General features: G+C 41.4%; 1 protein-coding gene across 1 annotated transcript in view; it reads right to left on the bottom strand.

Annotated features, from left to right (window-relative positions):
* The window catches only part of ACAD10 (acyl-CoA dehydrogenase family member 10), a 55,872-nt gene that overhangs the window by 22,047 nt on the left and 18,690 nt on the right, over positions 1 to 15,135 (bottom strand). Inside the window, 4 exon segments of the mRNA XM_020970111.2 lie at positions 327 to 395; positions 3,829 to 3,976; positions 12,722 to 12,881; positions 14,401 to 14,559. Coding sequence (XP_020825770.1) covers positions 327 to 395; positions 3,829 to 3,976; positions 12,722 to 12,881; positions 14,401 to 14,559 — 536 coding nt within the window.

Here is a 15,135-nt window from a genome sequence, read left to right as displayed (position 1 = left end):
GGAGTCTTTAACCTGGTCCAGTTAATTGTTAGGATGAGCCACATGGAAAATCAGTTCAGAAATGGTAATAAAAATGATTAAATTTGAGAAAAGACAATTGCACATGCAGGCTGTTTTCTACTCACGGAAAATAAAATGTTTCCCTCCTGTCTTGCAATGCAATTCAAATGCTTTTGAGTTCCTGGGCAGGTGGCTCCAAGGCTTCCATTTCTCCTTCTCACCTAAGTTTTCCTCATCCTTAATTTAGCAAACTGTGTGGCTGGGCCATCTTGGGGCCTTGCACTATCCTGGGAGCCCTGATCTGAGTGGAAAAATCCCCAATTTACCTTGAATCCTCACAGAGGTCAAGAACTTTGGGAACAGGAACTCCAGTGTCACTGAGGGCTTTTATTATCCTGCAGGCACAGAAGAGGTAGGATGACTGGTCAGCCAGGGGGAGGCAATTCTCAGCTGAACTGAGAATGTATCCTTTAACAGCTTAACACGGTAGAATCAGAGGCACAAGAGACAAACCGATAACCAATGTGTGTGTGTTCAGCGTCCACTTCTGAATACATCTACATCTCTCTGTCTCTGTCCCTCCCTCCCTCCCTCCCTACCCCCATCCCTCTCTCTCTTTCTGTCTCCTTTTTCTCCAAGGTCTTCTTGATAGGCATCTATTTTGAGGACCATTAGGAAGTATGGGCATCTTTTTTTGAGGTTATTAACTGTTTGTATTTCCTCCTCTGAAAATTATCTGTTCCCCAGTTTGGAGCTATGCCCAAAGAGCTATAAAAATGTGCATACCTTTTGATCTAGCAATAGCACTTCTAGGGCTATATCCCAAAGAGATCAAACAAATGGGAAAAGGACCCACATGTACAAAAATATTCATAGCAGCTCTTTTTGTAGTGGCAAAGAATTGGAAATTGAGAGGATGCCCATCAACTGGGGAATGGCTGAGCAAGTTGTGGTATATGAATGTAATGGAATACTATTGTGCTATAAGAAATGATGAGCAGGCTGACTTCAGAAAAACCTGGAAAGACTTGTATGGTCTGATGCTGAGTGAAGTGAGCAGAACCAAGAGAATGTTGTACACAATAACGGCTACGTTGTATGATGACTAATATTGATAAACTTAACCCTCCCTAGCAATACAAGGACCTAGGCCTCGTGACGGAAAATGCTATCCACATCCAAAGAAAGAACTATGGAAATTGAATTGCTATTTTCTTCTCTTCTGCTGAGTTTTGTTTCCTCTTTCTGATGGTTCATCTCATTGGTTTTAATTTTTACTTACAACATCACGAATGTGAAAATATGTTTAATAGGAATGTAAACGTATAGCCTATATCAGATTGTGTACCCTCTTGGGGAGGGTGGTGAGGAGGAAGTAGGAGAAAAATTTTAAAACTAAGTATATGGAAGTGATTACGGATAAATCAAAATAAATTAATAGAAAAAAAAGAAAAGAGAATTATGTGTTCTCAAAACACATAAATACAAATAAAAGATATCGTTTACAGAGATTGAAAATGTCTTAAATAATTAGAGAGGCATTCATTGCTCATGGTTGAGCTGCACCAATATAATGAAAATGAAAATGAAAATGCTTCCTAAATTTACATACAGATTTGGTACTATACCAATCAAAATACCAAAGGATACTTTATAGAACTAGATTTTTTTTTAAATTTTTTTTATTTGGAGAAACAAAAGATCTAGAATCCCAAGAGAAATAATGGGAAAAAAAAGTAAGAAAGAGGGGGGATAGTCAGTCTACAGCATCCATTAAATACCATCTGCCAGGCACTGTGCAAAGCTCTAGAGAGACAAAAAAAAAAAGCAGAAGCCTAGTCCCTGGACACAGAGAGTTCCTTTTCCAATGGGGGAGATAACAGGTAAATAACTAGATTCCTACAAGATCTACACAATGAAAACAGAAGGAAATCTCAGAGGAAAGGCCCTAGCAGCTAGGGAGGGGTTTGAGTGAGCAGAGATTGACTGGAAATTGTAAGCCTGAGTGATCAGGAAAATGGTCCCTTCCCAGCAATAGGCCCATTGAGATCAGTGTGAGGGACAGGAGTTAGAGGGAGATAATGAGAACACCCAAGGAAGTCAAAGATAGGAGAAAGGTCCAGCAACCACCAAAATATTCAAAGCAGCACCTTTGTAGAAACAAAGAGCTGGAAACAATTAGGGAACGATGAAAAAAACTGTGACTTGAATATAATGTAATATTAATGTACAATAAGAAATACCAAATATGAGAAATTCAGAGAATCTTGGGGAGATTTTTATGAACTGACACTGATCAAAATAAGCAGAACCAAGAGAACACAACGAACATAGACAAATGATTACTATAATGGAAGGGAAAAGCTCATTTCATGGAAATGTGAGTAACTAAAAAACCAAGGGAGTCCCCAGAGAAGGATAAGGCAAGGCACCTACCTCCTCCCTCCTGGCAGTCAGAGGACTATGACAACAGAATGGCTTCTATTACCAGAAGCACTCACTGCAGGAGATGTTTTTGTTTAATTGTCTTATTTTGTTCAATTTTGACGGGGGAGGAGGGATTTTACATAAAGGCAAAAGGCATGAAGAAAAACAATGTTTCAGAGCAGCTAGGTGGTGCAGTGGATAGAGCACCGGCCCTGAAGTCAGCAAGACCTGAGTTCAAATCCGACCTCAGACCAAACACTTGACACTTACTAGCTGTGTGACCCTGGGCAAGTCACTTAACCCCAATTGCCAAAAAAAAAAAAGAAAAGAAAAGAAAAACAATGTTTCTTAAGGAAAAACTGTGAATGATGGGAGAGGACAGAAATGTTCCTCCTTATATAGTCGAGACAGTTATCTAAAATATTCAGACCACTCATCCAGTTAAGGGATTAGTCTATGCAGTGAGGGATGGATTCAAATCCATTTTATGATGCAATAGTTAAACAAAAAGTTAAGAAAGAAGGTAAGTCAATAATGAGGGCTAAAGAGCTGGTATCATAATGGTACTTCTCATTCTAGGGAGCCTTTCTCCTTTACAGAAGAACACGAGGCCCAGTCTGAGAAAGGGGTACCAGAGAAAGGCTCCTGGATGCGTGGGCACCATCTTGGAGACATTCCCAGCCACACTGCTCCCTCCGTGAGAGACCTAGATGAAGTCCTCTTTCCCTCTCTTTTCCTAAATGTTTCCAGCTCCTCATTTCTCACTGGGTACACTCATGGTGCACTTCTTTGAGGTTTCCACCACGCCCCTCTGAAGGTACCTTCTAGCCTATCTCCTCCTTTTCAGCTTTCTTTTGTGTATCCTCTCCCCAAATAGACTAGAAGCTCCTTGAGGGCAGGAATTGACTTTCTTTTTGTATCTATAGCTCCAGAGTTTAGCACAGTGCTTGGTACATAGGACATACTTGATAAACATTTATTGATTATTGACAAAACAAACTGCTTTGAAGTAGACTGACACTCTTCTACACAGGATGCACTGTAAAGTAGACAGTCTAAGGTGGGTTAAGATGAAAGGATGGCAGGAATGAAATAGGATGTAAACAGATGACCACAATTAGTATACAAATAATGAGGCACTCTCCTCCCCCAGCTCTGATGGAGAAGCCCAGCCTCTCACAGATGTCTGTGCCCTTAGAGTAATGCTAACAGATGAACCAGAAGAAATGAGATGTGTAATAAAAGTAATGGCACCCAAAGTGATCCAAAATATCTCAAACATTTATTTTGTTCAATTTCTAAGGCAAGTCTCTAGGACCATTGTCCAGGGCCTCAGTCAGTGGTACAGCACCTCCTTCTATGAGCTGCTACAGAGAAGAGCGTGCTGCCCTGAGGAGGTACCTGAATTCCCTCTCCACGGCATGGGCAGAGGGAAGGAGTTTTCCTGGTGGCTTCTTTCTCAGGACCAAGTGGTGATTGTCCATCCTGATGGAGTAAGTTGGATTGGACTGCCCATGACTGAACTGCAGGACTTCCAAGGGACCTGAAACTATCAAAGACAATGGCAAAATTAAAAAGCGTGGTTGATGAAAAGACAAAATATCGGGGTTTTTTCCAATTTTACCCCAGAAAACACTATTTCCCACAGAGGAAAAAAGGCATTTCTAAGTCACACACTAGAATGATGAAATCCCTACAACACCCATTTAAGCTTGGATAAGCAATAGAATGGGGGTGTACTGTACACGCAGACCCCCTAAGATAGGAGCCTGAAGTTGTTTCTGGGAAATTGGAGGTCATGGAAATTCTGTGTTGGCCAACCACATGGCTGGAAGCAGCCAGAAATGTCTGTGTATATAAAACCACCTGACTCAGGCTTTTGCTACATTTGTATCTGAGGAAAGCGGTGACTCCTTTATTCCCACTATGGTATAAGAGGCAAGGGCTTTAAGGAGCCCTCCCCACCCCACAATGTGTCTCAATCTTTGGCCTTTCCTTCATTCTTTTCTATTCCACGTGTAGGGAGTGGAGTCTCTGACCTTGGCCAAGTGCTTGAGCTACGGAGAACTGGGAGTCCAGGAATCCAGGCCAGGTATTGCAGCCAGTCCATCAGAAGCTGGCAGGAAATCGAGGCTCTGGATGTGATGTTGGAACTGAGCTAAATAGGGAGCGTAATTCTTCTCCCTTCTTGCTCCCCTCCCCCTAGACAAAAAGCAGGTGGTGGTGGGGATTGTGCCCCAGTGGTGATGAAGCAAATGTTGAGTGATTTTTCTTATTACATCTTTGGGTTTTTTTATTAATCTATTTTTATTTATCAGCAACCACTTCCATAACCTTTTGAGTTTTAAATTTTTCTCCCCCTCCCCCCCGCAAGTTGGCACACAATCTGATATAGTCTCTACATATACATTCCTATTAAACATATTTTTACATTAGTGATGTTGTAAGGAAGAATTAAAACCAACAGAAGGAACCACAAGAAAGAGAAAACAAAATAAAATGAAAGGAAAAAAAAGCAAATAGTATGCTTTGATCTGCATTCAAACTCCATAGTTCTTTCTTTGGATGTGGATAGCATTTTCCATCATGAGTCTTTTGGAACTGTCTTGGATCATTGCATTGCTGAGAAGGGCTAAGTCTATAAAAGTTAGTCATTGAACAATGTGGCTGTTACTGTGTACAATGTTCTCCTGATTCTGCTCACTTCACTCTGCACCAGACCATACAAGTCTTCCCAGGTTTTTCTGAAGTCAGCCTGTTCATCATTTCTTATAGCACAATAGTATTCCATTACATTCATACACCACAACTTATTCAGCCATTCCCCAATTGATGGGCATCCTCTCAATTTCCAATTCTTTGTCACCATGAAAAGAGCTGCTGTAAATGTTTTTGTACACGTGGGCCCTTTTCCCATTTTTATGATCTCTTTGGGATACAGCCCTAGAAGGCTACTGCTAGGTCAAAGGGTATGCACATTTTTATAGCCCTTTGGGCACAGTTACAAATTGCTCTCCAAAATGGTTGGATCAGTTCACAACTCCACCAACAATGCATTAGTGTTTCAATTTTCCCACATCTTCTCCAACATTTATCATTTTCCTGTTTTGTCATGTTAGCCAATCTGATAGGTGTGATGTGGTACCTCAGAGTTGTTTTGATTTGCATTTCTGTAATCAATAGTGATATAGAGCATTTTTTCATATGATTATCTAGCTACACCTTTGAAGTAAAAATCCCTTTGTAAAAGCTATAATAATGATAGGTGACTAAGTGGAACTGGGGTGGAAGTCACTAGGCCCCTAAGATGGGATTATAGCTGAAGGCACAGAAGAAGAGACCCCGGCCCCTCAACTTCTTCATGGTACTTGTGAAGAGTCCAGTGTAACAGAACTGGCCCTGAGAGAACAGGGCCAGAGTCAAAACAGGTTAGTGACCAGAGCCATACCTAGGAAATCAGGCCTCTGGGGCAGCTGCATGAAAGATGCCCTAAAATCACCTTTTAAAGGAAACTGAATGAGAGAGGGACAAGAGATGCCAGAACACAAGGGCCCGAGGCGAGTGAGCCCGAGACCCAGGTTCTGGCCCCTTTGGACAAAGTCCAGGACACTGAGGCTGGGAGGGAGCAAGGTAGGGCCTGGTTGGCAGCTCACCTGGGATGTGGTTTCTCTGGTGCAGGTAGGATAGGGGGAAGACACCACCTGGTAGCCTCCGATTTTCACTAATTATTCTTACTAAATGCGTGCTAAAATCAGTTGCTCAGGCAGTTTTCAGATGAAGAAATCAAAGCTATCTATAGTGATATGAAGAAACGCTCTAAATCACTATTGATTAGAGAAATGCAAATTAAAACAACTCTGAGGTATCACCTCACATCTGTCAGATTGGCTAATATGACAAAAAAAGGAAAATGATAAATGTTAGAGAAGCAATACCTTTGGGTCTGTATCCCAAAGACATAAAAAAAAGGAAAAGGACCTATTTGTACTAAAATGTTTATAGTAGCTCTTTTAGTGGTGGCTAAGCATTAGAAATCAAAAGATTCCCACCAGCTGGGAAATGTCTAAACAAGCTGTGGCCTGTGGCTGTGACAGAATATTATTGTGCTATAAGAAATGACAAGAAAGGATGATTTCAGAAAAACGGTGCAAAGTGAGGTCAGCAGAACCAGGAGAGCGCTGCACACGGTGATGGTGATGCTGTAAGATGAAGAACTGAGAATGACTTAGCACTTCTCAGCAGCACAATGATCTAAGACAGTCCCAAAGAACACACCATCCACCTCCAAAGAAAGACCAGATATTGCCTGAATGTAGACCGAAGCATGCTGTTCTTCACTTTCTTCCTTTCATTCTCTTTTTTATTTGAGTCTTCTTGTATAAAATGACTAATATTGAAATGTTTTACAGGATTGCACATGTATAATCTACATCGATTGCTTATCTTCTTGGCAGGGGGAGGAAAAGGAGGGAGGAAGGGATTTAAAAATAGGGGCAGCGAGGTGGCGCGGTGGATAGAGCACTGGCCCTGGAGTCAGGAGGACCTGAGTTCAAATCCGGCCTCAAGACCAAACACTTAACACTTACTAGCTGTGTAACCCTGGGCAAGTCACTTAACCCCAATTGCCTAATTAAAAAAAAAAAAAGAGAGAGAGAGAGAGAGAATTTTTTAAAAAGTGTTAAAAATTGTTTTACCATGCAATTGGGGAAAAATAAAACATCATATTAAAAATAATAGACTAGCCAAAGCTGGGGGGGGGTGGGAAAGTCAGTGGTTTCTTCTTGCAGAAGAACTACAGGTGTTGTCAGCCCCTTCTAAGTCTCAGGGCCCTGGACAAAGTGCAGTTGCCCTGCCCCGGTTATGGCCACAGTGAAGGGCACTGGATTGGCACTTCCATGATGTCTTTGATTAGTATTGTATTACGTCTCTCCTTGTAGCCCTTTTCCAAAGAAGGCAAGCTCGTAGTTCCATCCATCAGCAATAATGGTTTCCCGTATTGCTAAAAATAGGATGCTCTTGGTCTGCAGATGAAGGGTTGTTTTTCACCCCACACCCTACTAAACCACTTCTGACGATGCAGCGAGAGCTGAAAAGGGCAGTTAAACAGCTTTGCTAGTGCAGACAATGCCATTTCCCCTGTCAGTGAGTTACCCCCCATGATACTGCCATGCTGACATCTTGGCCCTAACTGGCACACAGACTGAAATCTGGACATTGGCCAGATGGGCAGAGAATCAACAGAAGCTCAGTAGCAAAGAAATATAACAAGTGACATCCCAAAGGATACGGTGGGGGGCAGAAGTTTCTTTACCAAAGGTCCTAGGAACGTCTGCTAATTCATACATTTTTCTAGAACAGGAATATGGAAAATGAGAGGGAAGGTTCATAGGCTGCATAGGAAATTTGCTACAATTTGTAATCCTGCAAGGTTCAATTCCCCTTCACAAAACAGATGGTTATTGTTCACATTAAAAATTCTTAAACTACGGATAGTATAAAATACTTGGGTGTCTACCTGCCAAGACACACCCAAGAACTCTGTGAACACAATTACAAAACATTTTTCACACAAATAAAGACACATCTAAATAACTGGCGAAATATTAATTGCTCATGGATAGGCTGAGCCTAATATAATTAAAGTGACAACACTAGCTAAATTAATTTACTAATTCAATGCCAAACCAATTAAACCACCAAATAATTATTTTAAGCTAGAAAAATTAATAACAAAATTATCTGGAGGAATAAAAGGTCAGGAATATCAAGAAAATCAATGAAAAAAAGTGAAGGAAAGCAGCCTAGCAGATACTAACCATCCTACAAAGTGGCAATCATCAAAACAATCCGGTACTAGATAAGAAGTAGAAGAGCTGATTAACGAAATAGATGAGGTGCGCATTACACAGAAGCAAAGGAACATAAGAACTTAATGTCTGATAAATCCAAAGATCTTATCTATTGGTATGTCTGCCAAAAACTGCTGGAGAAACTGGAAAAGCAATCTGGCAGAAACTAGGCATACAGAAACAGCTCACACTATCATCAAGATAAGCTCAAAATGCGTACACGATTTAGACATAAAGGGTGAGAGCATAAACAAATTAGGGCAGTATAGAAAAAATTACCTATCATATCTGTGGCTAAGTGAAGAGTTCATGAACAAACAAATGATAGAGAGGATCATGAGACATAAAATGGATAATTTTGATTACATTAAATTAAAAAGGGTTTGCACAAACAAAACCAATGTAGCAAACAAACCAAAAGCAGAAGGAAAGTAGGAAACTGGGAAAAAAGTTTTTATAGCAAATTTCTCGGTAAAGGTTTCATTTCTGAAATATATAGAGAACTGGGACAAATTTGTAAGATATAAGAGCCATTCCCCAATTGATAAATGGTCAAAAGATATGAACAAGCAGTTTTCAGAAGAAGAAATCAAAATCAAAATAGTCACACAAAAAATGCTCTACTTCACTAATGCAAATTAAAACAACTTTGAGGTACTGCCTCACACCCATCAGATTGACTCACGTGGCAAAAGGAAAATGACAAATATTGAAGGGGATGTACAAAAATAAGGATAGTAATACACTGTTGGTGGAGTCGTGAACTGATCCAACCATTCTGGAGAACGATTTGGAATTATGCCCATAGGGCTATAAAACTGTTCATATCCTTTGACCCAGACATACTGCTGCTGAGTTTGTACCACAAAGAGAGATACACAAATAAATAAATAAATAAATGGATGAATGAATGAATGAATGAATAAGTAAGTAAGTAAATAAATAAATAAATAAATGGAGATGGAAAAGGCCGGAAAGAGAACTGATGAACTCTGAGTGCAAACTGAAGTATAATTTTCTCACCTTCTTTATTTTCATTGCTTTTTAAAAAAAAAAAAAACTATGGCTAACACAGAAATGTTTTGCATGATCTCACATGTATAATTGATATCATATTGCTCACCTTTTCAGTGGGTGAGGGAGGGGTGAGAGGAAGGGAGAGAATTTGGACATCAAAATTTTAAAAGAATAGAATATTAAAATATATATAAATAATACATTTTAATGTTAAAAAAAAAAGTAAAAGGACCCATATGTACAAAAATATTTATAACATCTTTTTTTGTGGTGTTAAAGAATTTAAAATTGAGGGGATGTCCACCAGTCGGGGAATGGCTGAACAAGTTGTGGTATGTGATTGTGACAGAATACTATTGTGCTATAAGAAATGATGAGCAGGATGGTTTCAAAAAAACCTGGGAAGACTTGTATGAACTGATACAAAGTGAAGTGAGCAGAACCAGGAGAACATTGTGCACAGCAACAGCAATGTATAATGACAACTAACTGGAGGTGGAGCTAAGATGGCAGAGAAAAGGCAGGACTTGCCTGAGCTCTCCCAAATTCGCTTCCAAACAACCTTAAATAACGCGTAAAAATTAATTCTGGTGCAGCGGAACCAACGAAAGGACAAGGGAAACAATTTTCCAGCCCAAGACAACTTAGAAGGCCAACAGAAAACGTCTGTCACGCAGGAGTGAGAGTGGAGCACAGTCCAGGGCAAGCTGTGCCTCAGCAAGACAGCAGCAGGCCTTGGGGGCACCTGAATCGGCAGCAGTGACTTGTGGAGCTCTTAGCCCACAGATGGGAAAGGGGTCAGACAACTGGTCAGAAGGAGATTACAGGGGTCCCTTCGCCAGCACTGAGTGCAGAACTCAGCTTTGGCCATATGTGGATCTGGACCACAGTCCTGGGTCATAATCCCAGGGCAAGACGGAGCACTAGAACACCAGCGCTTATAGCCACGGGGGAACGGGGACTGCGGTCACAGTTCCAGGGTGGAAAAAAGTACTGGAGGTAGGTGACAGACTAGAGTACAGGCCAGGGGAACAGTGACCACACCCTTCCCTTAATCATACCACCCTGGAAGAGCTGAAAACTTACAAGTCCCCAGAATTAGCTCTGCAAACAGCAGAACAAAAAGAAAAAGAAAAAAACAAACTAAGCTTGGGACTGTGCCCCTTCCACCCCTGGAGCAGAAGACAACTTTCACATAAAGTTAAAAGTCAAGGCTGAAAACATCATCAGAGAAGGTGCTATGTACTCTATGAGCAAAGCAGAACTGAAGCAGCTCAGAGGAAATGCAGAATGCACAAATTTAGAGAATCCACCCCAAATGTTCACATGAATTATTTGTGCCTGACCTACGGCAGAGCATCCGAGCTTGTACTGGTCTGGTCAGCCACAGTCGGACACCGTAACTTGACTCTAGCACAGTGACATCATTTTGGTCCTCTTCGAGAACAAGGGACAACAATCAAACCAAAAACCAACCAAAAGTCAAGGAAAAGGCTGGAAAAAACAACAACAAAAGAACCTGACTACAGAAAGTTACTTTAGTGACAGGGAAGATCAAAGCACAAACTCAGGAGGGAACAATAATGGGAAGATGTCTACAGGCAAAGCATCCAAGAAAATTGTGAATTGGAGAGAGAATACATGGGAAAAAGAGGATGGAGAGAAACACAGTGATCATAACCATGAATGGAATGGGATGCACTCCCCCATAAAATGGAAGCGGATGGCAGAGTGGATTACAAACCAGAATCTGACGCTATGCTGTCTATAAGAAACACATTTGAAACAGAGAGACACATACAGAGTGAAAACAAGGTTCTGGAGCAGAATCTATTATGCTTCAGCCAACATAGAAAAACAGGGTAGCAATCATGATCTCAGACAAAGCAAAAGCAAAAACAGACCTAATTAAAAGAGATAAGTAAAAGGGCAGCTAGGTGGTGCAGTGGATAGAGCACCAGCCCTGGAGTCAGGAGGACCTGAGTTCAAATCTGGCCTCAGACACTTACTAGCTGTGTGACCCTGGGCAAGTCACTTAACCCCAAATTGCCTTAAAAAAAATAAAGAGATAAGTAAGGAAACTACATCTTGCTAAAAGGCTATGGCCAATGAAATAATATCAATACTAAATGTACATGTGCTAAATGGTATAGAACCAAATTCTTAGAAGAAAAGTTAAATGAGTTACAAGAGGAAATAGACAGTAAAACTACACTAGTGGGAGACCTCAACTCTCCCTTCTCAGAACCAGATAAATCTAATAAAAAAAAATAAGAACTTAAGAAGATTAAAATAATTTTAGGAAAGTTAGATATGACAGACCTCTAAGAAAAACTGAATGGGAACAGTAGATGCTACCCACATACACAAAAATTGGCTATGTATTAGGGCATAAAAACTTCACAACCAAATGCAGAAAAACAGAACTATTAAATGCATCCTTTTCAGATCATAATGCAATAAAAATTACATTCAATAAAGGGCCATGAAAGATAGATTAAAAATTAATTTGAAACTAATGATGATCAATTGTAAAAGACTTAGCTACTCCAATCAATACAATAATCCATGAGAATTCCAAAGGACTCATGATGAAAAATGCTATCCACTTCCAGGGAGACAACTGATGAACACTGAGTACAGACTGAAGCCTAATTTTTTCACTTTCTTTTTCTCGGTTTTTGTGTATGCTTTCTTTTGCAACATGAGTAATATGAAAATATGTTTTACATGACCACATGAATAACGTATATTATATGTCTTGTCTTCTCAATGAGTGGGAGAGAGGATAGAGAAAAAGAGAGAATTTGGAACTGAAAGTACTTTTTTTTAGTTTAGAATATTTAAAAAATGTTTACAATTCCCTAAAACCTCATGGGGATCAGACTTGGGATACACAAAATACATTTCTTTACTGAATAACTTTTTCTTTTTTACTGACTCCTTTTCTTTTTATATCCCAGTCATTTCTGGATATATCTCCTCCTCTCCCCCCACACACACACACACACACACACACACACTGAGCTCCACCCCATCTTTGAAGACAGAAAAGCAATCAAGCAAAACCAACCAATTCAGCAAGAGTAATTGACAGGGCACAGCACCCTGCCCCCTCATCCACAGTCTACACTCCAAAGGGGCAAGGGATGTTGCATCCTCTATTCAGGTCGACAACCTCAGGGACGTGCACTAATGTCCACAACCTCTCAGAGCCAAAGACATGCGGATACAAAGGAGTCTGACGTCTCTGCCCTGATAGAACAGAGAACTTGCTCCCCTCTGAGCCCCTGGGCCCAGCACTGCCCCTTCCTGTCCCTGCTATACCTCATTTGGCCTTCACACCCTCAGCCAATGCTCAACACAAGATGAGAGATGGACCCACTAAGAATACGGGTCTTCAAACATAACACCAGACTGCAGAATACCTGCTGCTTGGCTTCCTAGAAGGTTTTTGAGGTATTTCTCTAGGGAATCTCTTGGAATTTCCATTGTCTTTCTCACAAAGCAGGTATTCGGAATGATCTTCCACAAGGGAAAACCCAGAAAGGTTTCTAGCTCTTTTAAGGCATTTTCTGCATCATTAACCTGGTTAAAAAAAAAAGAGACTTTAGCACTTCCCAGCCCTCAACCCTAACCCTCTTCCAGCCGCCTATTCTGTAAGTTCTAGACGACAGCTTTTTCAAAGGTGAAAGGCACAAACAAATTCAATCGAGGCAAAGGCTGAACAGGCTTCCCATTTCCATTATGCCTCTAACCATTGTACACATTCTGTCCAGGAAGGATGATGTTTCCTAGCACTAAGAGGTCACAAAAGAGGCTGCTTCTGATTTCTGCTCAGAGCCTCCCCTACTGGGCTGTCCTGATGACAGGGCCAGGACTTGTGGGTTTTCATCTCAGCATTTCAGAGCTGAAAGGGGATGTCAGGGGTCATCTAGTGGGCCCACACCACCCTACAGGGAGTGACCAGCCTCTGCCAGAAGACCTCTGCTGAAGGGCCTCCGCGTCTCAAAGGTAACTGGGACATCAAGACTCAGTCAGGCTTTTTGTGATTTCCCCTCTGGGGTCAAGCCGGACACAACGGATCCTTCCTCATGCAGGACTGGAGACACAAGAGAGTCACCATGACCCCCCGTCTTCTCTTCTCCAGAATAAGCATCCCAAGTGCCTTCAAACAATTCTCATGTGTCATGGCTCAAGGCCCTTCTGGATTCTGGGCTGCCTGCAGCTGCTCAATGCCCATCCTAGAGCATGGTGCCCAGAACTAAACATGTGGCCTGAGCAGGGCTGAGGACAGCAGGAGGCTGCGGCATTCTCCTTTGTGACCACACGTCACGCTGCCAACCCACTAACCACCAACCCAACCACGGGACTTTGCTCTGCCTTCCCCTGCCCCTCATCCTTGGAAAGCCTAATGTGAGACTTCACAGTGACCCTTCCTACAATATTCTCCAATTACTCTCTAAGGGCAGTGGGATTGGGATCAGAGTTCAAATCTTACCTCAGATACTTCTTTGCTGTTGTAACGTTGGGCAACGCCGTAACCCTGACTGCCTCAGTTTGTAAAATGGGGGTAATACTAATTACCTCACAGGGTTGCTGTAAGGCTCAAATAAGCACCTAGCTAGAGCCTGGAACATAGTAGGTGCTTAACAATGCCTGTTTCCTTCCCTTCTTCCTTTCCCTAGCTGCCTCTGAACAATTCACCTCACCTCCCATGCTCAGTTTCCTCACAATAGCATTACCTTACAGAGTTGTTGTGAGAATCAAATGAGTGAACATGTATAAAGTGCTTTGTAAACCTTAAAGTGCCCTATAAATGCCACATACTGTTATTATTTGTTATTACATTGTTATGTATTATATATATTTTATGTTTATTAACTACATATTATATGACATAATATATAATTGTATATTATATTATATATAATGATATATTGTATTATATTACATTATAAAATTCATGGAAATTTAATATAATATAAAAATATATTATATTATTATTATTTTATAGAATTCACAGAAGGTCTCCCCAACACCTCTAACACTACCTGGATACACAGTGAGTGTTTAATCAATGCTCACTGGCTGATTGATTCTATACCTTTATAACGTGAATGCCAAGCTGGGCCGCTGCTTTTAAATTACGTTCGAGGTCGTCAAGAAAGATGGATTCTGCAGGCTCCACCTGCAGCCGCTGCAAGCACATCTTATAAATATGGGGGTCCGGCTTGCAGACCCCTTCCAGACAGGATTCAACAACCTAAAGGAGGCATGGGAAACACAGGTAAACATTCAGAAAACCAGTTTTGGGGCTCTCTAATGTGAAGATCAGCATGTTTGCTGAAATGGAGACAATATGGTTGGACACAGGTGGTATGTTAGAACAAGCGTACCCCCTTTTGCACAACATGCCAAGACCAAGTTAGGCTGAAGGATTTGGGAACACTATGGGCTGTGATCCTGTGAAGCCACCCTAGCTACGCAGGGCTTCTTCCTAGCTAACAGCTTCCAATAGCACCTGTTATCAGGAGAAGCTGTCAGAAAGCAGACCCAGGGATGTCCCAGGGGCCCACTTTTGTCTCAGAAGGCCCCAACTGAATGACCCGTCCCATTGTGTTGCTTGCTAAGTGCTCCTGGGGCTGTAGATTATGGCAGTGAGGATACCAGGGGCCCAGGGGTACAGGCCTTGGAGACAGGGTTAGAAATGGTAATTAGACTTTCCTCCTCACAGTCCGCCATGTTCCTGAGCTCCTGGTGTGAACCTCATTGAGAGTCCTGGAGAAATGGTGGGGAAGGAAATAGCAAGCCATGGGCTTCCAGCGCTCCTAACTCTCCC

Source organism: Phascolarctos cinereus, unplaced genomic scaffold, assembly GCF_003287225.1.
Source record: "Phascolarctos cinereus isolate Bilbo 61053 unplaced genomic scaffold, phaCin_HiC Scaffold_4;HRSCAF=312, whole genome shotgun sequence".
NCBI lineage: Eukaryota > Metazoa > Chordata > Mammalia > Diprotodontia > Phascolarctidae > Phascolarctos > Phascolarctos cinereus.
Note: the sequence above shows the minus strand (reverse complement) of the source record. Positions and strands in the feature narration are given on the sequence as shown.